Genomic DNA, 26,940 nt, shown 5'->3' with positions numbered 1-26,940 from the left:
ATCAGCATGGGTGCACTTTATACTCTCTCACCTTGGTCCTTAGAATCCCACCACGATCAGCCCCAACACCAGCAGCACCAGACACACCAGCAGCACCAACAACACCAACCTTCTCTGCAATCAGCTGATGCTGCACAGGACACAGGGCATCAGCACCCGACCACATTGCTGCCCGGGAGGCCAGAGATGGCCTCACCATGGCCACATTTATTTCACTTGACGCTGTACACCCTGGCTGCCACATGATGCACCAGGTTGGCACCACCCCACACCAACACCATAAAGTATCCCTACAATGCCCAAACCATTCCTTTCACACTCATCACCATTGTGGGGGGTACCGTTATGTCTCACCATTCACTGCAACTCACTAAGCCACTTCCAAAAGTGCACACAAATCTGCCCAAGAACGCAAAGTGCTGAAAACAAAGGTTTCAGTGTTTGATAGCACATGAACAGAAACTTTACATGAACATTGGCTAAAACACACAAGTGCCTACTCTTGTGTATCTACAGTATGCACACACTCGGAGGTCGAACTCCAAACCATCGTTAACACCTTCAGCGAAGCATACAAGAGCATGGGCCTTACACTAAATATCCGTAAGACAAAGGTCCTCTACCAACCTGCCCCCGCCATACAGTACTGCCCCCCGATTATCAAAATCCATGACAAGGCCTTGGACAACGTTGACCACTTTCCATACCTCGGGAGTCGACTGTCAATAAGGGCAGATGTCAATGACGAAGTCCAACACCGCCTTCAGTGTGCCAGTGCAGCCTTCGGTCGCCTGAGGAAGAGAGTGTTTGAAGACCAGGGCCTCAAACCTGGCACCAAGCTCATGGTCTACAGGGCAGCAGTGATACCAACCCTGCTGTATGCCTCAGAGACATGGACCATGTACAGCAGGCACCTCAAAGCACTGGAGAGGTACCACCAACGCTGCCTCCGCAAGATCCTGCAAATCCATTGGCAGGATAGGCACACCAACGTCAATGTTCTCGTTCAGGCCAACATCCCCAGCATCGAAGCTTTGACCATGCTCGACCAGCTCCGATGGACGGGACACATTGTCCTCATGTCCGAAAAGAGACTCCCAAAACAAGCGCTCTACTCGGAGCTCCGACACGGCAAGAGAGCCCCAGGTGGGCAGAGGAAATGCTTCAAGGACACCCTCAAAGCCTCCTTGAAAAAGTGTAACATCCCCTCCGACACCTGGGAATCCCTGGCCCAAGACCGCACAAAGTGGAGGAGAAGCAGCCAAGAAGGCGCCGAATACCTCGAGTCTCTTCGCTGGGAGCAAGCGGAAGCCAAGCGCAAACAGTGGAAGGGGCGCACGTCAACCCAAGCACCCCACCCACCCGCCCCTTCAACCACCGTCTGCCCCACCTGTGACAGAGACTGTAGGTCCCGCATTGGACTCATCAGTCACCTGCGAACTCATTTTTAATGTGGAAGCAAGTCATCCTCGGTTCCGAGGGACTGCCTAAGAGAGAGAGGAGAGTATTGTTAGTTGGTATGATTGGACTAGGATGAGGGTGAGTGTGAGGGGTGGCCAGTGAGATGGGGAAGTGATAATATAGACAGAGAGGGATGGGTGGAGGTGCAAGGTAAGCTGGTGTGAGGAGTAAGGATGTGCAGGAGTAGGACAGGGAAGGCAGAGTGATGGGGATGTGATGAGAGGCACAGCAGGATGAGGTTGAGTGTGGCCTTGTCCTAATGTTTTGTGATCTACTGAGATCATTGAAAGGTTTGTGCCACTGCAGCCTGGTCCTCCTGATGACATCCCTGCTTGAGCTCTCCTGTACAATGTGCAACCAGGATGTGTTGATCTCCTGGGGAGGTCTCTTCCCCCCATGGGAAGGGAAGAGGACCTCCGTGCGTGCTGTGACTCCCTCTATAAGCATGTGGAGGGAATCATGGGAGAGCCTGGGTGCAGCCCTGCTCCTCTGTGCAGTGATTGTCAGTGTTTGCAGCACCTCAATTCTGTAGAACACTGACAGCACAAATGTCAAAATCAATGTGGACATGGCCCCTTTAAGGAAACCGGCTGATGACGCGGCACCAAATGACGTCACCAGACCCGCTTCCTCTAATTGGCCGGGGAAACGCGCTGGGCAGGGCTTAACAAGCCCCATCAAAGGGAAATTCATTTTCCAGAGCGGGCTGGAGCCAGCAGTGGGGTTGGGACCCGCCACCAATGTTGCCCGCCACGGACCCACCGAGGTGAGCAAAATCACAGCCTTTCTCTCTCTTTCTTTCCCCAGCCTTTAATTTAAAGTTATTTTATTGCACCATTCCAACATCAGAAACTGCCGAGCTGTATTTGAACCGTCAGTACACAGCCTGGTTCTGTACACACACAGGAATGCAGCCGTGCGCATAGACACAATGTTCACTTGTAATGTTGAACCGTCTCCGTTCGAGCTTTCCCAGCAGTGTGAAAGCTCCATTGCCTCGCTTGTGCCTGGTGAGAAGGTGGCTGAGCTCGTCAACCTCCTTCTCTCCTCAAAATTGACAACAGTCTCTTTGCAATGTTAATCCGAACGGCCTGGCTCTAATTTTAAGGTGATGCCCCCTTGTTCTGGACTCCCCCCACCAGAGGAAAGAGTTTCTCTCTCGCCACCCAATCAACTCCTTTAATCATCTTAAACACCTCAAGTAGATCACCCTGTTATAAATCTCATCATCATCAAGAAACTACTTATGAAATAACGCTGGACGGCCAGCTGGTGGCGCCGTCCAAGGAGTATAAATACTCGGGCGTGGGCCCAGCTTTCCAGGGACATTTTGTAAGACAGGAACTAGTGAAGTACAACTAGACCTCCATGTTCTGAAACAAGTTGATTAAAGCCTTGCTTTATACTCAAACAAAGTGCGTAGTGAGTTTTATTACGTCACACCCCTTAATCTTCTATACTCGAGGGAGTACAAGCCTAGTCTGAGTAACCTTGATCTTCTAGACTCCAATCATGATTTGTACAAACAAGTGAGGCCCAGTTGCCATTGGACGGAGCCAAGGCGGGTGGATGGAGTTAGGTCACAGATCAGCCATGATCACACTGAAAGGTGGATCAGGCTCGAGGGGCTGAATGGCCTCCTCCTGTTCCCGTGTACCAGGCTCGAGGGGCTGAATGGCCTCCTCCTGCTCCTATGCTCACGTTCCTGAAGAAACTGGAGTGCGAGTATTCCTGAAAGTTTGTACCGTGCGCCTGTTCACAAGAACCTCCGTCAGCCCGGCATCACTTTCCAGTCTCCGATTTCAATAGCATTTGTGGGTTTCTGTTCCCGTCAGCTGAGGGAACTGAACTGCTGAGGGAACTCCACGCGTGGCTCAGAATTAGAAAGTGGTGTCGAGTAAAATAGTGGCAGTGTCCAGTTCCACCTCATGACCACAAAATACTCTTCCGTGGCAGAATAGATAGAGGCTGTTCACATTCTGTGGCCCTCAGAACAGATTGTCAATTGACATGGCAGCTTCAACCAGACAATAAAGCAGCTGAACAAATTGATCTCTGCCTTCCTAACTGAATCTATTGAAACTGACAACAAAATAGATTTTTTATTTTCTCTACAAGCCCTTGGGTATGAAATTAAATACAGCTCACATTGTGAAGAACCTGACTTTTTGTTTTCTTTTTGGGTTCTGTATTGAAATGTGACAAAAGATATTGATTCTTTCTCTTCCTGTCCTGTGGGGCTTTCTGCCTGGAGTACGATGGCGGAATGGCTCTCGGGGCAAGGGCCTGTATTCCAAGTCCACCTTTCTCTGGCAATTAAGGCACAAGTCAGGAGTGTGATGGAATATTCTCCGCTTGCCTGGATGAGTGCAGCTCCAACAACACTCAAGAAGCTCGACACCATCCAGGACAAAGCAGCCCGCTTGATTGGCACCCCATCCACCACCTTAAACATTCACTCCCTCCACCACCGGCGCACCGTGGCTGCAGTGTGTACCATCTACAAGATGCACTGCAGCAACTCGCCAAGGCTTCTTCAACAGCACCTCCCAAACCCGCGACCTCTTCCACCTAGAAGGACAAGGGCAGCAGGCACATGGGAACACCACCACCTCCAAGTTCCCCTCCAAGTCACACACCATCCTGACTTAGAAATATATTGGCCGTTCCTTCATCGTTGCTGGGTCACAATCCTGGAACTCCCTCCCTAACAGCACTGTGGGAGCACCTTCACCACACGGACTGCAGCAGTTCAAGAAGGCGGCTCACCACCACCTTCTCGAGGGCAATTAGGGATGGGCAATAAATGCTGGCCTTACCAGCGACGCCCACATCCCATAAATAAGTAAAAATAAAATTGCCTTTGGGCTCTTTTTAATATGGCGCCGTGTTTCTGTGTACAAATTATACAAGCTGCTAATTGACAGAGGAGATATTGAGGGTGGATACCTTGGGTACGCAGCCTTCTGCTGAACAAACTATTTGCCAGTTGTGTTTCAGCATCATCTTGTGAAGGTTGTGTCGGAGTGTTTCTGCTCTCGGCCCTCCACCAGTGCTGCTCGGAAGCTGGCCGCTTGGAGAGTCAGCATGGCTTCACTGTTCCCTTCCCCCAACTTTCCCTACTGCTGCACAGCGAGATTAGGAATCTCGCCAGGAGGGAGAATCGGAAGCGTACACTTGTATAAGAACATAAGAATTAGGAGAGGCGGAGGCCAATCTGCCCTCGAGCCTGCGCCGCCATTCAGTAAGATCATGGCTGATCTTCGACCTCAACTCCACTTTCCCGCCCGATCTTCATCTCCCTTGATTCTAGAGTCCAAAAGTTTATCGATCTCAGCCTTGAATATACTCAACAACTCAGCGTCCACAGCCCTTTGGGGTAGAGAATTCCAAAGATTCCCAACCCTCTGAGTGAAGAAATTCCTCCTCATCTCAGTCTTAAATGTCCGACCCCTTATCCTGAGACTAGGGCCTAGAAATTGACGATAGCCCCGTTTGGGGCGCCAGCCTCGCCAGGGCGCTAAAAGTAGCGCCCCAGAAGCATTTGTGGCCCTCCGCCGGAAATTCAGTTGGAGCGCCCCAAAGGGAAGCGCGGTGCTACTGGAGGCGCCCTGCATCCCTCTTGGGGCGCTGCGACTGAATATCGCTGCGCAACGTGCCGCAGCGCCACACACTGCGGCACGTCGTGCTGCGGTATTGCAGGCCTTCCTCCCCTTCTTAAAGGGGAGGGGCCTTGTTCTGCGCGATCTGGGGCCCAGCTGGGCCCCCGAGGATTGCAAGTGCCGGCAAAAGAGCCCGGCACCGAGGAGAAGTGCTGGGCTCTTGGAACGCAGCCGGGGGGGGGTGGTGGTCAGGAGGCCGGGGACGGCAGTGCGGAGAGGTGCTGGCAGGTGGCCAACAACAAAAATGGCCGCCCCGCACCGCTCCTTTAATTTCCGCCTCTACCGCCGCAGGTAGGCCCCCTGAACCGGTCGCACATAGCGTCCGGCGGTAAATCAGGGGGCGCTTCCTAATATCGCGGCCGGGGCATCAGCGGGGCGCTGCGCACAGCGATGACGTCATCGGTAGCGGCGCAGCGATAACGGCTAACGCCGCCATTAGCGTCCCGCAGAATTTAGCGGGAGGCGTGGCCAGTGGCGTGCAACCCACTCAGCGCCCTCTTAAGGCGCTAACGGGTGGTGCAGCCACCTGAATTTCTAGGCCAGTTCTGGACTCTCCAGCCAGGGGGAAACAACCTCTCAGCATCGACCCCGTCAATCCCTCTCAGAATCTTGTATGTTTCAATGAGATCACCTCTCATTCTTCTAAACTCCAGAGAGTATCGGCCCAATCTACTCAATCTCTCCTCATAGGACAACCCTCTCATCCCAGGAATCAATCGAGTGAACCTTCGTTGCACAGCCTCCAAGGCAAGTATATCCTTCCTTAGATAAGGAGACCAAAACTGTGCCCAGTACTCCAGGTGTGGTCTTACCAAGGCCCTGTACAATTGTAGCAAGACTTCCTGGCCTAGAAATTGAGTGGGCTTAGCGCCCATTTTGCGGCGCTAGAGGGCATTGCGCTGGACTTACAGCCGGTTTTGAAATTGACTAGGGCCCAACATCGGCGTTACACCTGTAGCGCTGCGCCGGCACCGACGACGTCATCGGTGTGCACAGCGTCCCGGTTGCCGTGGTGACGGGCCCCAGCGCCGAAATTCAGTTGCGGCCACCTCGCCCGTGGCAGCCGCAACTAAGACTCTGGCAACAGAGTCTTACACGACTTTGCGCCGGCGCATAAAGGTGGAGCGGCGGCCGGCCGCTTTCCCGCCGGCCGCCTGCCCGCACCTCCCTCCCCGGACTCCCCCACCCCCCCCCCCCGCGGAACAGATGCTTCTCGGCTGCGAGCCCGGCACTTCCCCGAGGTGCCGGGCTCATTTTTGTGGCAATTTAACCGGCCAGCGGGCGGGTGCAGGCAGCTCCTCCTTAACATGAAGGAGGAGGCCTGCACTTCCCGAGCCTGCCGCACCGCATCGGGCGCCGCAGCGCCGGAATAGCGCCGCAATGCGGCACGTAGCGCCAGTTTTCAGGCGCAAACAGCCTTCAGTAGCGCCGACAGCCGTTTGGGCGCGGCGCTACTGAATTTTTGGCGCGCACAGCGCGACTTAGCACCGGCGCTAAATTTCCGGCGTTAAGCCCCGGCGCAGCGCAAACTCAATTTCTAGGCCCCTTACTCTTGTACTGCAACCCCCTTGCAATAAAGGCCAACATGCCATTTGCCTTCCTAATTGCTTGCTGTACCTGCATGCTAACTCTCCTGTTTGCTGTACGAGGACACCTAAATCTCTCTGAAAAGCAACATCACTCCATTTGGTAACGTATTTGGCACTGCAGTCCCGCTGCCCTTGTTGTCTTTCAGCATTTTGAAAAGCCCTTTGGAGCAAGGGAACCTGGGCATGTGATGCTCTCAGGACGCTGGGTGCCAGTAAATACATCACTGATGATCCACTTGTGCTTTCAGCTTAATGTAACATTTCAGTAGCATCACATTTTGTAAAAACCCATTATAATGCTTATTCGCAGTCGTACGCAGAGAATAATGGAGACTTGGGAATTGTTATAAAGGGCTCAACTGCTAAATGAGGCCTTTAGATAACGGTATACACCATTAGAGTGAATGCTGAGATTATATTACAGAGATGATTCCATGGTTAGTTGTGCTCCCATGCAATCCGATGTCGGCTCCCTGCAAGTGCTGCTCCCCCACTGGGAGCGTCAGATTGTGAATTCACCCCCCCACCCACCCCCTCTCCTTACTTCCTTGCAATAGCTCTACCCTTGTAATGTCAGTTATTTTATTTAAAAAAAGAAAAGACTAATTTATTCCCTGTGGCGTTACTTGCAGAGAATCTTAATAAAAAGCCTCTATTGCAGTAACCATAGCCTAAGTTATGCCTGGCATTTAATGTTGGAATGCAGATAACCGTAGGCTATTGAAATCTGTGTACATAGGGAAATAGAAACATAGAAACATAGACACATAGAAGATAGGAGCAGGAGTAGGCCATATACGATACTGAGGGGGCTCGACAGGGTAGATGCAGAGAGGATGTTTCCCCTCGTGGGGAAATCTAGAACTCGGGGGCACAGTTTCAGAATAAAGGGTCGCCCTTTTAGAACGGAGACGAGGAGGAATTTCTTCTCTCAGAGGGTCGTAAATCTGTGGAATTCTCTGCCCTAGAGAGCCGTGGAGGCTGGGTCATTAAATACATTTAAGGTGGAGATAGACAGATTTTTGCAAGATAAGGGAGTGAAGGGTTACGGGGAGCGGGCAGGGGAAGTGGCTTTGAGCCCAAGATCAGCCATGATCTTATTGAATGGCGGAGCAGGCTCGAGGGGACGAGTGGCCGACTCCTGCTCCTATTTCTTATGTTCTTGCGGCCCGTTCAGAATGTCGTGCATGCACAGTTTCTCCTATTTAAAAGCCGGTGAGCCGGCTGCGCGGGAGCTGCAGAGCGCTGCGCGGCTTCGAGGGAACGTTGGTGACAGCTGGTTTATATATTCATCGATGAATAGTCACAATGGATTTTTATCATATATACAGTCCTGTGCTCATTCAAATATAACTATACACACGAATTAATCACATGAATGAATACAACTGACAAATTCAGTATTTCAAATACTGCGCAATATATAATTCACACGTCCAACACTTAAGCTATATTGCATTCAGAATGAGATTGTGTAATTAAATCTCAACTGAGGTATGTCTGAGTATTTGAAGCCAATTATTAATTAATCAGCTCCGCTAAACAGAGCAGAGATATATGATTGCAACATCAAGCAGCCGTTTTCTTTTCCTTGAAGTACTTCTGTGTAATTTTGTTAATGATTAGTGAAAGATTGCAAGCCGTACTGAGGTGTGGCTGTTTGAGAGTGCGGAGAGGCCAGAGGTTGAGTTAAGCTGGGTTTAGGCTTGTGGCGGGGGAGTGGGGGGGCGGGGTGTTGGGGGGGAGGGGGGGAGAGGGTGGCAAAGGGATCAGGTCAAGAAGTGCTGGGAGCCGCCAGTGAGATACTAGTGTGGGAGCTTTAGTGTTGAGATCCAGTGCCATTGGGGGAAAGCTGTCCGGCGAGAATGGTAATTTAAAAACCTCTACCTGCCCAGAGTGCAAATTAAAACGAACATCTTGGGGCAGTAATTCCTCCCCAAACGCGTGAGTGCGGAAGGGGTACTCACGCGTCTGGCCGGAGGAAATGCCGGTTTTCAGCATGCACAGCGCATGCGCTGAAAACCGGCATTTCCTCTCCTCTAACCCAAGAGGTGAAGAGGCTAGCGCGTGCGCTGTAGGGGGCAGCGCGTGCGTCTTGGATTTCCTCGGTTTTGGGGGATTTGCACATGTGTAAAGGCCTCCGGTCTTTACGCTTGTAAAAAGCACATGTAAGTATTTATTTTTACAGGTAAGTGGTGCTTTAGTGCAATTTAGAATTTTTTTTTCCACAGGTTTATTATTTTAAAGAATCTACAATAAGGTAAGTTTAGTTTTAGACCCTTTTTATTAAAAATTTATTTTTTTCAAAAAAAAAATTATTGTTTAAATTATTTTTTTAAACTTATTTATACTTAATTTAATGATTGGGATGTTTTTAAAATTTTATTTAAAGTTTAAGTAGTGTTTTGGAGTGCAGTACTTCTCATGAGTTTGACAGTTCTTACTCTCAAACTCATGAATGAAGTTTCCCCTCCCCTGATTGGCTGAACAGTGCTCACCTGATCCCAGCCAGCACATCGAACTAACGACGCCGCTGGGTCAGGTTAGCACAGCGCGCCGACATCAGAACCTGGCCACTGACAGGAAATCCACTGCGGGCCAGGTTTCAGATGTCGGCGCGCCGGGTAAGCGCACATCGGGGGCTTGCACGCGCGGCAAGCCCCGACACCAAGTTCTGGGCCCTTAAAACTTATGTAAGAAATCACACAACACCAGGTTATAGTCCAACAGCTTTATTTGAAATCACAAGCTTTCGGAGCGCTGCTCCTTCTTCAGGTGAAGTGGAGAAATGCATAAAGACACAGCTTATATAGTCAGAGAATCATGTCAGATGTTTACAGGTAACCTTTCCAACTGCCATTTATCGCACCTCGGCAGAGAGATAATCACAGCAGTCAAAGGTGTGAATGGTGTCCAAACAGGTCAGTCAGGGAAACATGTTTTTTGTCTGTTTTTTTGTTTTTCATACAGACCCCAGCATCTGCAATATTTGACCCCTTGTGGCCCCACCTCATTGTTCTTTGATGTAATGTTTCCCTGACTGACCTGTTTGGACACCATTCACACCTTTGACTGAGGGAGCGCTGCACTGTCAGAGGTGCCGTCTTTTGGATTGCTGGGCCATTTCAGAGGGCAGTTAAGAGTCAACCACATTGCTGGGGGTCTGGAGTCACATATCGGCCAGACCGGGTAAAGATGGTAGATTTCCTTCCCTAAAGGACATTAGTGAACCAGATGGGTTTTTACATAAATCCGATAGTTTCACAGTCACCATTACTGATACTAGCTTTTTATTCCAGATTTATTTAATTAATTGAATTTTTAAATTCCCCAGCTGCCGTGGTGGGATTTGAACTCACGTCTCTGGATCATTAGTCCAGGCCTCTGGTGGTGAGAGTTACTGAAGGTTCACTCTTTGCATTGTAAGGGGTGAAACTTCTGTCTGCCCCCTTACTGCTCCATAAGGGCGGAAAAGGAATTTCACAACAAGCTGCGATTTTTCAGTTGCCACTTTCTCAACGGTGGTCGAATGCCATTCTGTAATTCTGTCGACTCGTTCGGGAGAATGTTGGACAGCACCAGCCGGCTTAACGCTACCTAGTATCTGCTTGGACAAACCCCTTCCTTTTTACAAGTTATGTTTCTTCGCTGGGGCTGATACGGGTGTTGGGTGGCGGAGTCATAACGGTCTCTTCATTAGCGGTGTAGACTTTTATCAAATATTACGGTACTTCAATTAACTAACAATGTGTGATTGCACTAAACCATCCATCTACTGTTTGTCATATTGAATGAACCAGGGTAGAGAGGCTGATAAAGACTGATTATCCCACAGTTACCTTTACCAGCAGAAACACTCGCTGATGTGTTTGTACGGCCAACACTGAGAGAGCCAGTGGGGGTTATAGAGGGGGGGCAGCTGTTGGCTCAGTAATCACCAGAGGACACGGCTCCAACAGCTTGTCAACATCACCAGGACCCCCCCTATCAATTGCAGCCTTTAACTTTCTCCACATCATCTATTCCTTTATTTAGTAATAACTTAACTTAATTATATAATGTAACTTGGATCTGATTTTTTTAGCTAATCCAATTGAATAGGATCACGGAATCATAGAATAGGACAGCACAGAAGGAGGCCATTCGGCCCATCGAGTCTGCGCCAGCCCTTTCGAAGACCAATCCAGTCAGTCCCACTCCCCCACTCTTTCCCCACATCCCTGCAATTTTTTCTCCTTCAAGTATTTATTCAATTCCCTTTTGAAGGCTACTATTGAATCTGTATCCACCGCCCTATCAGGCAGCGCATTCCAAATCCTAACCACTCGCTGCGTAAAACAGTTTTTCCTCCTGTCGCCTCTGGTTCTTTTGCCAATCACCTTAAATCTGTGCCCTCTGGTTATTGACCCTTCAGCCATTGGAAACAGTTTCTCTTTATTTACTCGATCTAAACCCTTCATGATTTTAAACACCTCTATCAAATCTCCTCTTAGCCTTCTCCACTCCAAGGAGAACAACCCCAGCTTCTCTAGTCTAACCATGCAACTGTAATCCCTCATCCCTGGAACCATTCTCGTAAATCTTTTCTGCACCCTCTCCAAAGTCTTCACGTCCTTCCTAAAGTGTGGTGCCCAGAATTGGTCAGAATACTCCAGCTGGGGCCGAACTTGTGTTTTATAAAGGTTCAGCAAAACTTCCTGGCTTTTGTACTCTATGGGTTGGATTTTCCCCGTTTCCTGCCCGCACGGTGCGGGGGGACCCCGGGAGATGGCGGGAAACCTGGGAGTTCGGGTTTCCCGGCACACTGTGGAGATTTAACTTCACAGCGTGTGTGTGTGTGTGTAACGTAAAGGGCGGGTTCCAGTCGGGCGAGGATCAGGGACCAGGACGCACAGGACCAGGTAGGTGCTGGGCCCAGGATGGCCGGGGGGGTGGATCCAAGCTGTGGGGGGTGGTCCGATCCCCGAACCCGGGGCTGAGTCGCGATCCTGGTGGGTGGGGGGGGGGGGGGGTGAGCGGTGTTCCATGCCCGGGGTGGGGGGGGGTTGGGTGGGGTGGTCCGAACTCCGACCCCGGGGGGTGCAGGTGGCTGGTGGGGGAGCTCGGGGGGGCCGAGACAAAGCATTCTGCTCCTCCCGGCCCACAAGGATTGCTCCCTGCAGCTGAGGCCGCCTCGTTGCAGTCACTGGGAATGCCGAGCCCCGGAATCCCCGGCCGCTCACAGTGAAACCTGCAAAGCAGATTAAAGTAGAGGCCGCAGGCCTCATTATCATATTTAAATTGTCGACCCGCGCCCCTGTCCCGCCTGAGTGAAAGGTGAAAGGTGAAAGTGGGCGGGTTTTACATTTTTACAACTTTCACTCCCCACCCGCCACCCCCACCCCACCCCCACCTCCAACCCACCCATTTTTCCCTGTGAAAATTCCGGCCTCTGCCTCTATTTATAAAGCCCAGGACCCCATGTGCTTTATTAACTGCTTTGTTAACCTGTCCTGCCACCATCAAAGATTTGCGCACAAACCCCCCCAGGTCTCTCGGTTCTTGCACCCCCTTTAAATTTGCACCATTTAGTATATACGGCCACTCCTCGTTCTTCCTACCAGAATGTATCACCCTCACAATTCTCGGCGTTGAATTTCATCTGCCATGTGTCAGCCCATTCCACCAGCCGGTCTACATCTTCTTGAAGTCTATCACTCTCCTCCTCACTGTTTACTACACTTCCAAGTTTCGTGTCATCTGCAGATTTCAAAATCGTGCCACATACCCCCAAGTCCAAGTCATCAATGTACATCAAAAACAGCAGTGGTCCTAGTACTGAACTTTGGGGGATCGCCACTGTACACCCCCCGCCAGTCCAAAAAACAGCCATTCGCGGGATGAGGAATTTTAGCTACAAGGTTAGGTTGGAGAAGCTGGGGTTGTTCTCCTTGGAGCAAAAGAGGTTGAGGAGAGATTTGATAGAGGTGTATAAGATTATGATGGGTTTGGATAGGCTAGACGCGGAAAGGCTGTTCCCATTAGTTGACGGTACAAGGACTAGGGGACAGAGATTTAAGATCAAGATCCAAGACCTGCTTCTTCATTTAATTACTTGCCCAATGGGCTGATGAGGATGAAAGTTAAGCAGAACGCCAGGGATGCCTCATTGACGTTCGTACGCTGCTCCTGCACCTTCGGCCCCCTCCCACCCCCACCCCCTGGGGAATCCCCACAAATCCCACGGCAACAGAAAGGGGACGGTGAAAGAAAGCTCTGCCCCCTTTTTTCCTGACCCTTCTGTCTAGGAAGTGCGGGTTCCTTGGGGCAAAGGTCAGGAAAACCAAACCCGTTGTCTTCACACTTTCCGTTAGAAGAGATTTAGCGAATACAACTATATTAGCTGTCTATCTTCACCCCAGGCCTAATACACTGTCTACAGGATACTCTTCAGGCTCAGGGGGCTTGGGGGAAGTACGATAGACACAAGCTCACTGAAAGTTAACATGCCGCTACAGCAAGCAATTAGGAAAGCAAATGGTATGTTGGCCTTTATTACAAGAGGATTTGAGTATAAGAGTAAAGACGTCTTACTGCAATTATATAGGGCCCCGGTGAGACCACACCGGGAGTATTGTGGACAGTTTTGGTCTCCTTACCTAAGGAAGGATATACTTGCCATAGAGGGAGTGCAACGAAGGTTCACCAGACTGATTCCTGGGATGGGGGGATTGTCCTATGAGGAGAGATTGAGTGGACTCGGCCTATATTCACTCGAGTTTAGAAGAATGAGAGGTGATCTCATTGAAACATACAAAATTCTTACAGGGCTTGACAGGGTAGATGCAGGGAGAATGTTTCCCCTGGCTGGGGAGTCTAGAACCAGGGGTCACAGTCTCAGGATAAGGGGTTGGCCATTTAGGACTGAAATGAGAAGAAATTTCTTCACTCAGAGGGTGGTGAATCTTTGGAATTCTCTACCCCAGAGGGCTGTGGTGGCTCATTCGTTGAGTATATTCAAAACAGAAGTCGATAGATTTCTGACTAGTAAGGGCATCAAGGGATATGGGGATGGGGCCGGTGAATGGAGTTGAGGTAGAAGATCAGCCATGATCTCATTGAATGGCGGAGCAGGCTCGAAGGGTCGAATGGCCGACTCCTGCTCCTAATTCTTATGTTCTTATGTAAGCTGTAGTAGCTGTTCAATACGTTCCAAGATGCCAATATTTCAATATAATTAAAATGTGGCGAAGTGGAACAACTGGACTGTGCTTAATATCCGTGAGTAAGATGGAAATTACATTTTTTTTTAGGACTTTTTCAGCAAATCAGATCCATTTCTTGAAATCTTCAGGATGAATGATGATGGAACACAGCAGCTCGTACACAGAACAGAGGTACTGTAATTTCTGATTTCATTCTTCGGTTAAACACTAACACATGCACTTCATAGACTATAAGGTCAGAGAAATGAGAAATGTCTCTTTATCTATCTTGGCTCGCCATTTAAGTTCATGTTCGAGACCTGCACAAGTGATTGCCACCCTCTTCCTTCCCTGGTACGGAGCTCATGTGTGTCTGCTCCCAGTTTATATCCGCGGCGTAACTAAGACCGCCTATTTCCACCTCCGTAACATCGCCCGTCTCCGCCCCTGCCTCAGCTCATCCGCTGCTGAAACCCTCATCCATGCCTTTGTTACCTCTAGACTCGACTATTCCAACGCACTCCTGGCTGGCCTCCCACATTCTACCCTACGTAAACTTGAGGTCATCCAAAACTCGGCTGCCCGTGTCCTAACTCACACCAAGTCCCGTTCGCCCATCACCCCCTGTGCTCGCTGACCTACATTGGCTCCCAGTTAAGCAGCACCTCGATTTCAAAATTCTCATCCTTGTTTTCAAATCCCTCCATGGCCTCGCCCCTCCCTATCTCTGTAACCTCCAGCCCTGCAACCCCCCGAGATATCTGCGCTCCTCTAATCCTGCCCTCTTGAACATCCCTGATTTTAATCGCTCCACCATTGTCGGCCGTGCCTTCAGCTGCCTGGGCCCTAAGCTCTGGAATTCCCTCCCTAAACCTCTCCGCCTCTCTCTCCTCCTTTAAGACGCTCCTTAAAACCGACCTCGTTGAGCAAGCTTTTGGTCACCTGCCCTAATTTCTCCTTATGTGGCTCGGTGTCAAATTTTTTGTTTTACAACACTCCTGTGAAGCACCCTGGGACGTTTTACTATGTTAAAGGTGCTATATAAATACAAGTTGTTGTTGTTTAATCAGGAAGAGCCAAGTTCATGCTTTGAAGCGACCTTAAAAGCTATTGGCAAGCTGGCTACGAACTGGGCTATTTTAACTTGGACCTGCAAGAATTCCTAGTAATAGTGCAAGATTGGAAATACTGTCTCAGGTGGAGCCAGCCAATTTTTATCAAAGGAAGTGGTGGTCTTCTCACTGACACAGCCACCAACCCTTTGAGTAAAGACGTCTTACTGCAATTATATAGGGCCCTGGTGAGGCCACACCTGGAGTATTGTGGACAGTTTTGGTCTCCTTACCTAAGGAAGGATATACTTGCCATAGAGGGAGTGCAGCGAAGGTTCACCAGGCTGATTCCTGGGATGGGGGGATTGTCCTATGAGGAGAGATTGAGTAGACTGGGCCTATATTCTCTAGAGTTTAGAAGAATGAGAGGTGATCTCATTGAAACATACAAAATTCTTACAGGGCTTGACAGAGTAGACACAGGGAGGATGTTTCCCCTGGCTGGAGAGTCTAGAACCAGGGGTCACAGTCTCAGGATAAGGGGTCGGCCATTTAGGACTGAGATGAGGAGGAATTTCTTCACTCAGAGGGTGGTGAATCTTTGGAATTCTCTACCCCAGAGGGCTGTGGAGGCTCAGTCGTTGAGTATATTCAAGACTGAGATCGATAGATTTTTGGATATTAAGCGAATCGAGGGATATGGGATAGTGCAGGAAAGTGGAGTTGAGGTCGAAGATCAGCCATGATCTTATTGAATGGCGGAGCAGGCTCGAGGGGCCGAATGGCCAACTCCTGCTCCTAATTCTTATGTTGTTTCGTTTAACTACAGGAGGTTTCCTATAAATGTAATGATTAAATACGTGTGAATGTTATGTTGATCAAAGTGAGGAAATAATGGTGCAGATGAACAGAAAGCAGCCAAGCTAAGCGTTCAGTTGCTCTTCCATATCCATAGTGGCTGCAGTGTGCACCATCTACAAGATGCACTGCAGCAACTCGCCGAGGCTTCTTCGACAGCACCTCCCAAACCCGCGACCTCTTCCACCTAGAAGGACATGGGCAGCAGGCGCCTGGGAACACCACCACCTCCAAGTCACACACGCCATCCTCATAGGCAGATAATTATTTTTATAGTTAAATTCATAAGCGACAGCTTAAAACAGACGCGAGCGATTGGCCTTCTAAACGTGTGAAGTGAGACAATCACGTTCTTCTTGGTCTCTAAAGAGATAATTCATGGGGTCGGGAATGGGCAAGATCTTGTGTATAAATCTCTCCCCCCCTCCCCCATAGCTAGATTGTTTGTGGACATTGAAGAGTAAAGGAGTAAAGGTATATTCAATTTAATTAGAAGGGATTTTGAGAATTGAAAGTATTCACTTTTCATCTCATTTGATGTGTGGAACTGAACCCTACGAGCCTGAACGACCTTGGGCTCTATCCCTCGTCTGAGCTCAGCTAGGACAAGAACTGAGATGCTCCACTGGCCTTAACACCCATGGGGACGTTGTAAATTTTATAAAAACATATCATTACATTACCACGCAACAGAGAGAGAAAAAATTGGCCAGGCTTCTGCTGCTGATGATCATCTACTGACCCCAGGTGGAAAGTCATTGTGTACGGCTATCAGAGGAGCACAGGGTTGAGCATCGTGTCAGCCATGGCTCAGTGGGCGGCACCCTCACCTCGGAGTCAGAAGGTTGTGGGTTTAAGTCCCCACTCCAGAGACTTGAGCACAACAATCTAGGCTGACACTCCAGTGCCAGTACTGAGGGAGTGCTGCACTGTCGGAGGTGCCGTCTTTCAGATGAGACGTTAAACCGAGGCCCCGTCTGTTCTCTCAGGTGGACATAAAAATTCCGATGGCCACTATTTTGAAGAAGGGCAGGGGAGTTCTCCCCGGTGTCCTGGGGCCAATATTTATCCCTCAATCAACATCACTAAAACAGATGATCTGGTCATTATCACATTGCTGTTTGTGGGAGCTTGCTGTGCGCAAATTGGCCGCCATGTTTCCTACATTACAACAGTGACCACACTTCAAAAAATACTTGGGACGTCTTGCGTCATTAAAAGTGCTTATAAATGCAAGTTTTGCCTTTCTTAGCTATGATCACCAAGGGTCATATAGTCTGCAGGCACCTGTCTAGGTTGACACATGTGGAATGGCCACTTGGGTGAATTAGAGGAGAACACTTGTAGCTGTGGAACTGTTCCCCCAGCAGAAGTCAGCATCGAGGGGACTGGGGCGGGGAATGCTGGGCACAGTAACATTGCATCAATCCTTGTTTGTTAGTCTCCCAGATAGGAATGGGATATTCACTGCCGCGCCAGCCTGGAAAACATATTGGATCGTAATCTGCGGTCAGTGGCGGAGCGAAGGCGCACGCTGACGGCCCCGGAGCAAGCTTCGCACGAGGATCTCCCGAACCCTGTGGCGAGAAGTCCGGCTTTTCCGACGCGTAATTGAAATCCACGGAGGTTAGCGGGGAATCCCTAGCGCGAGCTGCTGTGACGTCAACAGGCTGTCTAAGCAGCCAATCACAACGCAGAATTCTCACAGACAGCGAACCAGGAAGTGAGGAAGCTCTTTTTAGAGAGAGAGAGAGCAGTGAATGACTGACCGCAACTTCAGGATTTCCGCGTTAGGATGCGCCTGCGCCACATCCCGAGGTTGCGGTCAGTTTCAGAGGGGTAATAACAGCGAGCGCTGCTCGTTCGCCGCTATTACCCACCGCAAATTCCGGCCCAATGTGCTTGCAGAATGACATGAACCTTGATTTTATGTAATCAGCATTAAATAAAAATCAAATTGGTGGTTTTGGTGACCATGAATGGAACTCGTCACTGAAGTTAGATATAATGGCCTAGAAATTGGCCTGAGGCGCCCAAGTGGCGCAAAGTTCGCCTGGGCGCTGGAATTTGCGCCGCGATCGTCGCATTAGCGATCGCCGCAAATTCAGTTGAAGTGCCCCTAGAGGGAGACGGGGCGCGGCTCGAGGCGCTCCGCGTCCCTCTTAGGGGGCTGAAAGTGAATTTCGCAGCGCTACGTGCCGCAGCGCCACACGCTGCGGCACGGCACGCTGCGGTACTGCAGGCCTTCCTCCCACTGTTAAGGGGGAGGGGCCTGCAACAGCGCGAGCCCCGATCGCGAGTGCCGGCAAAAGAGCCCGGCACCAAGGAGAAGTGCCGGGCTCTCGGGAAACAGCCGGCAATGCCGCGGGGGGGGGGGGGACCGAAAAAGCGGCCGCCCCGCACCTCCACCTTAACTTGCGCCTCTGCCGGCACAGTAAGGCCCCGTGAACCGGGCGCGGGTAGCGAACGGCGCAACTGCGGCGTTCGCTACCAAATATCGCGAACGGGGCGCGAATGGGGCGCTGCGCACATTGATGACGTCATCGGTGGCGGCGCAGCGCAAATGTCTAATGCCACCATTAGCGCCCCTGCTGAATATCGCGGGAGGCGCAGCCAGTGGCGCTACAGCCACTGACTGCCTCTTTAGGCGCTAACAGGTGGTGCTACTCACCCAATTTTCCCCCCAATATATCTTGCGCTAATCAGAAATAAACCAGAATCAGTAGCAGAGTCAAACCCGGGACAGATTAAAATGGTCACTCTTGGGCAGCACGGTGGCATAGTGGTTAGCACTGTTGCCTCACAGCGCCAGGGACCCGGGTTCGAATCCGGCCTCGGGCGACTGTCTGTGTGGAGTTTGCACATTCTCCCCGTGTTTGCGTGGGTTTCCTCCGGGTGCTCCAGTTTCCTCCCACAGTCCAAAGATGTGCGGGTTAGGTTGATTGGCTATGATAAATTGACCCTTAGTGTTAGGGGGATTAAATACGTGGGGTTACGGGGATAGAGTGGGATATGTGTTGGTGTAGGGGTTATGGGGATCGGGTGGGATATGTGTCGGTGCAGGCTCGATGGGCCGAAATGGCCTCTATCTGCACTGTGTGGTTTCTGTGATTTCTGTGATTTCTTGTGATGACAGTACACGTTCTTGTTTTATTTAGTTGGCTTTACTAAAACCTGAATTGTGCAGGCTTTCACATTGGGGAGTACAGTTGACAGGAGAGGGGCAGATTTTTCTGCCGATTTATACAGGAGGTGCTCTCTGGAGGCTGACGACATTACAGATTTATATTTTCAATGCCAGTGAACAGGGCGCTTCCTGTTTCTGGACTGCTACACGTGAAGAGCTGATCTTGTGTGAATACATCTATGTGCGGATACTGGAGTCGGGCAGCCGACGAATGGGACATGATTATTTAACCTTTCCTTTTACAGCCCCTGCCTCTGCACCGTTTCGGGAGGAGAGTGGTCTCCATCTGTAGGTCCGTTCTACCTCAAGTGGCAGCCGGTCAGACTGAACAGTCAGGGAGGGAACAGTTGCACAGGAGTCATTTTCGCAGCGTGCTCGGGTGCCCATCACAAACATAAAGGTCCCTCCAGATCTGCAGTCCAGCTGATCCTGACTGTTAACCCAGAGACAAACTGGAGCTGTACTGAATTACTAAACCATCAGGAAAGGTTCATTAGATCTGAGTGTTATATTTGACCATATTATATTGGGAACTGTAGCATAGTGGTTATGTCACTGGACGAGTAATCCAGGAGGCCTGGACTAATTGATCCAGAGACCTAAATTCAAATCACAGCAGCTGGGGAATTTAAATTCGATTAATTAAATAAATTTGGAATAAAAAGCCAGTTATCAGTAATGGTGACCATCTGGTCCATTAATGTCCTTTGGGGAAGGAAATTTGGCAAATGTGGCTCCTGACCCACAGAACTATGGTTGACTCTTACCTGTCCTCTGGCCTGGCAAGCCACTCAATTTATGGATGGGCAATAAATGCCCACAATAAACGGCAGCAATACCCACATCCCAGGAATGAATTTTTTTTTAAATCTGATATTTTTTTTTCCTATTTTCGCCAGGTGATCATGAACAACCTCAATCCAGTGTGGAAAACATTCAAAGTCTCTGTGAATTCCCTCTGCAGTGGAGATCACGATCGCAAACTAAAGGTAAGCTTAGCCAAACGAATACCTCGCCCGCTTCGGTGTAATGGTCGCAGCAGGGGGGGTCGACACGCTGTATCGTGTTAGTATTGAATGATTTGTGCAGAAATACAACTTGTGAAGTCTGGTGCAGGCGAAGTTGTTCAACACCGCTGCTGATGTGTAGCAGTTGAGGCCAATTCATTAAATATATTCAAGAAGGAGTTGGATATATTTCTTAAGGCTAAAGGGATCATGGGATATGGGGAGAAAGCAGGGACAGGGTACTGAGTTTGGATGATCAGCCATGATCTCATTGAATGGCGGAGCAGGCTCGAGGGGCCGAATGGCCTACTCCTGCTCCTATCTTCTATGTTTCTATGTCCCGAGATGTTGGGAAAGACCAGTGAAGGACTCACCATGTGGCCAGCAGGTTTCGCTCATCCACACCGCTGCGCACCTATTGGCGGGGACAGGGAACGTCAGCCTGAATAAAATCTCAATTGGCCAGTCCTAGTGAATAGCCAAGCGCCATAGTACAGAGAACCGGGGGAAAGGAGGGATACACGCGGCAGTGATCTGTCGATGTCGAGCTTTTAGAGTACAGGAGGAATTGAAGACAAAGGGAGGTAAGGAGCTCCAGTGTAAGTTAGCCCACTGCTTATTCAATATACAAAAGTTACTTAGATACAGGAAACTTTGTGCTATCCGGCACCGACGGGACCGAGCTGTTGCCGTTCCCTCAAAACTGTCGGACAAACCAACGTTAATGTTGAAGCATACGGAGATTTTCATCTCCGTATCTGACAACAAACACTGTTGCTTAGCAACAGCTTCTAAACAGTCGGCCCGTACCTTGGAAGCGTCTCTGTAGCTTAGCAACAGCTTCAGAGAGACTTTCCAGAGCCCGACTGTTGAAAAAAAAGCCACGAGAAGAAAAAATACCCGAACAAAACGGCTCCTGATTTTTGCCGGTGGCTCGAGCTTGCTGGACACTTAGCCTCCGGATAACACAAAGTTTCCTGTACTGTTATAAATCTCATCATTCATCAAGAAACTACTCGTGAAATAACACTGGACGGCCAGCTGGTGGCGCCATCCAAGGAGTATAAATACTCGGGCGTGGGCCCAGCTTGCCCAGGGATATTTTGTAAGACAAGGAACTAGTGAAGTACAACTAGACCTCCATGTTCTGAAACAAGTTGATTAAAGCCTTGCTTTATACTCAAACCAAGTGGGTAGTGAGTTTTATTACTTCGATACCATAAGGTCGGGAATAAAAACAGTGGCCTAGAAATTCAGTGCCCTTAGCGCCGATTTTGCGGCGCTAGAGGGCCTAGCGCTGCAATTGGCGCCGGCGCCGAAATTGCCTGGGGCCCTTCCGCCGCGGTAGACCGGTAGCGCTGCGCCGGCACCGATGACGTCATCGGTGTGCGCAGCGTCCCGGTTGCCATGGTAACGGGCCCCAGCGCCGAAATTGACTTGCGGCCGCCTCGCCCGTGGCAGCCGCAAGCAACGTTCTGTCGGAGGTGCCTTGCACAAGTTTGCGCCGGCGCATTAAAGGCCCCGCGGCGGCCGGCCGCTTTCCCACCGCCCGCCTGGCCGCAGCTCACTCCCCGGACTTCCCCCCCCCCCCCCCCACGGAACAGAAGGAAGCCCGGCACTTGTCCGAGGTGCCGGGCTCATTTTTAAAACGATTTTCGCGGGCCGCGGCCGGGTGCAGGCAGGTCCTCCTTAAGGGAAGGAGGAGGCCTGCACTTCCCGAACCTGCCGCACCGCAACGGGCGCCGCAGCGCCGGAATAGCGGCGCGAAACGGCAGTTAGCGCCGATTTACCGCCGCAAAGACCCTTCAGTAGCGCCGGCAGCCGTTTGGGCGCGGCCCTGCTGAATTTTTGGCGCGCGCAGGGGGACTTAGCGCCGGCACTAACTTCCGGCGCTAAAGCCCTGGCTAAGCCAAAACTCAATTTCTAGGCCATTGAGTTTTACTTTTCTGGTATGAAACAAATAAACAACTGGAAGTTTAAAAAATGGAAATGAAGGGAAATGAAAAAATGGTCATTCTTGTGTTAAGTTCCAAAGAAAAAGTACAGGGAGAAAAAAAGTTCGATCGAGCTAGTAAATGAAGGACGACAGTGATCGCAGATTGTACCGTCTCAGATTCTTAGGGATTGATATAATTCAGGTAATTATCAAAAGGTAAAATAACAACAGAACATGCTGGAAATACTCAGCAGGCCAGGCAGCATCCGTGGAGAGAGAAACAGAGTTAACGTTTCGGGTCTGGGACCCTTCATCATCTGACGAAAGGTCATCGACCTGAAACGTTAACTCTGTTTCTCTCTCCACGGATGCTGCCTGGCCTGCTGAGTATTTCCAGCATATTCTGTTGTTATTTCAGATTTCCAGCATCCGCAGTATTTTGCTATTATATAATTATAAAAAGGTAATGCGTCGAACAGCCAGCCAGAACACTCTTAACCTGCATCTGGACTGAAAGCAGCTTTTCGTTCATTGGTGGAGAAGGAAATGTCCCCAGGGAAACGAGTCTGTGAGAGGTTCTACAGTACAGCAAATGAAGACTTTCGAGGAGGAGTAAATCATTCTGTGGCGGCCAGGCTGCAGGTGGCTCCTGCTAGTGACTGGGATGGCCCTCCTCCAAAAAAGCATCTAAAACTTGGTAGATAGTGTTAGTACTTTAAAACGCTTCACAATAGCTGACTTTAGTATTTCAGATAAGACCTTTGTTTCAATCAGGGAACTTATCTCTTGCAAGTAAGAAATTCCTGGCATAGGAATTCAATTTCTTCAGGCTACGAGCTTTACTTTGAATAATTGAGTCAATGACTATAAACTAAATACCACTAATCCTTAGCTTTACTCATTTCATTGTGTAACTGTGTAGAATGACTTTGCATATCATATGCTGAGGGGTCGATAACCAGAGGGCCCAGATTTAAGGTGATTGGCAAAAGAACCAGAGGCGACAGGAGGAAAAACTGTTTTACGCAGCGAGTGGTTAGGATTTGGAATGCGCTGCCTGACAGGGCGGTGGAGGCAGATTCAATAGAAGCCTTCAAAAGGGAATTGGATAAATACTTGAAGGAGGAAAAATTGCAGGGATATGGGGAAAGAGCGGGGGAGTGGGACTGACTGGATTGCTCTTCTAAAGAGCCGGCGCAGACTCGATGGGCCGAATGGCCTCCTTCTGTGTTGTCCTATTCTATGATTCTATCTTGATAACCGTGTAGCTACGAATCTACATACCAACCAGTTACTGTCTTGCTATCTCAATAACTTGGAATAACCTCCCCCGACTCGAAACGTTGAGTCTGTTTCTCTCTCCTCAACGCTGCCTGACCCGCTGAGTGTTTCCAGCATTTTCTGTTCTTATTTCAGGTGTCCAGCATCCGCAGTATTTTGCTATAGTATTATTCTGTTGGTCGGTCTAGTAATTCCATTGTGCACAGCACCAATCTCCACATCTTACCTTTAGAAGGGAAGGTAACTCTAAAAGAGAATACGTTAAGTCCTCTCCATGAAATATTAGCAATGGTAAATACTGACCCAGAGGACAGTCCCTTATGAAGCACACCATTAGTGATAATGAGCATTGACTGGCAGAGTGCTTCTCTGTTATCTAGCGTGAACTGTTAGCTCACAAAGTGTCTCATTGTAGATGTCTTATTTTAAAGTTTATTTTTATTTAAATGTCACATTTACAAGAGACTCTTGTGTGGGGTTCTGGAAACAATTATCCCTGGCAGCATAGATGTGGGCCTTCAGTATCTAGCTGGCTTTTTTTTTCTAGTCGTGACGGAGTATGTTTTTGAAATAGGCTAAGAAATTTGATGGCACTGCGCCTGTTTTTAAGGTGCTAAACAGGTGCTGAAATTTCCAACATGGGGGGGGGGGGTTGGGGCAGGAAGCATTGAACAGAACAGCACGGGAGGAGGCCATTCGGCCCAACGAGGAGGGAGCACTGCCCTCCATTTTGGTATAGGTAAAAAGATAGGCGTCCATAACCCACGCCTGAAACAGCCGTTCCTTGTGCATGAAACACAAAAAAGTTAGCATGCAGGTACAGCAAGTAATTAGGAAAGCAAATGGAATGTTGGCCTTTATTGCAAGGGGGATGAAGTATAAAAGTAGGGAAGTCTTGCTACAACTGTACAGGGAACTGGTGAGACCACACCTGGAGCACTGCGTACAGTTTTGGCCTCCTTATTTAAGGAAGGATATACTTGCATTGGAGGCAGTTCAGAGAAGGTTCACTCGGTTGATTCCTGGGATGAAGGGGCTGTCTTATGAGGAAAGGTTGAGCAGGTTGGGCCTATACTCATTGGAATTTAGAAGAATGAGAGGGGATCTTATTGAAACTGTCTGTTTTTATATTTCTTGCTAGTTTACTCTCATAATCTATCTTCTCACTTTTTTTTTAGTCTTCCTTTGCAGGTTTCTAAAAATTACCCAATTGTCTGGCCTACCACTAATCATCACATCATAGTATGCCCCACCCCCCTCCCGATTGACACCCCCTTCCCGATCGCCCCCCCCCCACTCCCAATCGTTCCCTCCTGATCATAGCCCACCCACCCCCCCCCGATCGTTCCCTGCCCCTCTCCCAATCGCCCCCCACCCTCGGTCCTGATGTCCTGGTGGCCCCCCACTCCGGATCGCCATTTCTAAGGGCAGTTGCTAGCGATGCAGTGGCCCAAAATTCCAAGCCGTCTCACTGGTCGGCTGCTGGAGGCACGCAACGGGCTGTGAGGCCGAGGCCCAATCTCGGGCGCACCTCGGGCCATTCGCGTTCGGGAGCAGGGATCACTCCGTGCACCCAGTTCACGCCAGCAGGCCAGCACAAAACGTCTCACCAGGCCATGGCGTCCAAACTAAAATCATTTTAGAAGCGAAACCTTAAGCAGTTGCTTTATGGTCACCATTAACGATCCGATCTCACCGTTGCCTCCTTTACTGATGAGCAGCAGTGTTCAGATCCAAATAAAAGAAAGACTTGCATTTATATAGCGCCTTTCACGACCACCGGACATACCAAATGCTTTACAGCCAATGAAGTACTTTTTGAAGTGTAGTCACTGTTGTAATGTGGGAAACGCAGCAGCCAATTTGCGCACAGCAAGCTCCCACAGACAGCAATGTGATAATGACCAGATAATCTGTTTTTAGTGATGTTGATTGAGGAATAAATATTGGCCCAGGACACCGGGGAGAACTCCTCGGCTCTTCTTCGAAATAGTGCCATGGGATCTTTTATGTCCACCCAAGAGAGCAGACGGGGTCTCGGTTTAACGTCTCATCTGAAAGACGGCACCTCCGACAGTGCGGCACTACCTCAGTACTGCCCCTCCGACAGTGCAGCGCTCCCTCAGTACTGCCCCTCCGACAGTGCAGCGCTCCCACAGTACTGCCCCTCCGACAGTGCAGCGCTCCCTCAGTACTGCCCCTCCGACAGTGCAGCACTCCCTCAGTACTGCCCCCCTGACAGTGCGGCGCTCCCTCAGTACTGACCCTCCGACAGTGCAGCGCTCCCTCAGTACTGCCCCTCCGACAGTGCGGCGCTCCCTCAGTACTGCCCCTCCGACAGTGCAGCACTCCCTCAGTACTGCCCCTCCGACAGTGCGGCGCTCCCTCAGTACTGCCCCTCCGACAGTGCAGCGCTCCCTCAGTACTGACCCTCCGACAGTGCGGCACTCCCTCAGTACTGCCCTTCCGACAGTGCGGCGCTCCCTCAGTACTGCCCCTCCGACAGTGCAGCGCTCCCTCAGTACTGCCCCTCCGACAGTGCAGCACTCCCTCAGTACTGCCCCTCCGACAGTGCAGCGCTCCCTCAGTACTGACCCTCCGACAGTGCAGCACTCCCTCAGTACTGCCCCTCCGACAGTGCATCGCTCCCTCAGTACTGACCCTCCGACAGTGCAGCACTCCCTCAGCACTGCACTGGGAGTGTCAGCATAGACTTTTGTGCTCAAGTCTCTGGAGCGGGACTTGAACCCACAACCTTCATGAGTCCAGAGGCGAGTGTGCGGCCCACTGGGGCCAAGAAACGCTAGACAGAGTCTCCACAGATCTCCCTGGAGGTGGTGAATGCCAGACACGCTTCAGTTTGTGCAGAAACTCACTCACACCCACGATTCTCAAGATCTGTGGGTTTTTGACGGGACGCATGAACAAACTGCAGTGACTGGCCATCCTTGAGGACATCCAGGACGCCCCCACATACCCTTAATGCTCCTGACAGGAACTGTGAGATAACGAGGTCTGTTGCAGCACTGCTTGCCTCCTCTGCAATTGTCTGCTTTCATTTTCCGTGTAGCTATCATGCTCTGTATGGTGCTCCCTCCAGACTGCTGTAGATTTATGCTGAAGGTTCGCAGCTGAGACCTTGTTAAATACTTGATGCAATCATAAGAGTCAATGACCAAGCGAGTAGCAAATTATTAAATTGTGTGCTTTTGGCATGACTTTCAGTTTGTGTCTTTAACAAGGTGAGGGCTGTTAGTACTGCCGAATGGAATACTTTTCTACCTTGCTTCCAGTGATCTCATCAAGCACTCCCAGGTTAGGTCCAGATGTAATTTAAAGTTAAGCTACGTTACCCTGACAATACAAAATCCCTTCCTGCTGAAAAAGCGGAATCCGACCGCTGAATTATTCATTTTCAACCACCATTTCCCGACCTGGCCAATATTTATCCCTCAATCAACACAACAAAAACACATTATCTGGTCATTATCACGTTGCTGTTTGTGGGAGCTTGCTGTGCACAAATTGGCTGCCATGTAGCCCACATTACAACAGTGACTACACTTCAACAAGTACTTCATTGGCTGTAAAGCGCTTTGGGACGTCTGGTGATCGTGAAAGGCGCTATAGAAATGCAAGTCTTTCTTTCTTTCTTGACTAAGTTGATTGTGTACATCTAGAAGTAACATTTCGAACATAACCAGCACTTACAAAAGCATAATT

At 50.0% G+C, this 26,940-nt stretch overlaps 1 protein-coding gene across 1 annotated transcript in view; it reads left to right on the top strand.

Moving 5' to 3' along the window:
• cpne4b (copine IVb) overlaps positions 1-26,940 on the top strand; it is a 542,136-nt gene that overhangs the window by 385,640 nt on the left and 129,556 nt on the right. Inside the window, exons 6-7 of the mRNA XM_085989288.1 lie at positions 14,005-14,088; positions 19,893-19,982. Of these exons, the coding sequence (XP_085845414.1) occupies positions 14,005-14,088; positions 19,893-19,982 (174 nt within the window). The remainder of the gene's footprint in view (positions 1-14,004; positions 14,089-19,892; positions 19,983-26,940) is intronic.

This window comes from Somniosus microcephalus, chromosome 5 (assembly GCF_052327205.1).
Source record: "Somniosus microcephalus isolate GS21.2 chromosome 5, FLI_Smic_1.0, whole genome shotgun sequence".
Classification (NCBI taxonomy): domain Eukaryota; kingdom Metazoa; phylum Chordata; class Chondrichthyes; order Squaliformes; family Somniosidae; genus Somniosus; species Somniosus microcephalus.
This window is presented reverse-complemented; position numbering and strand designations above follow the sequence as displayed.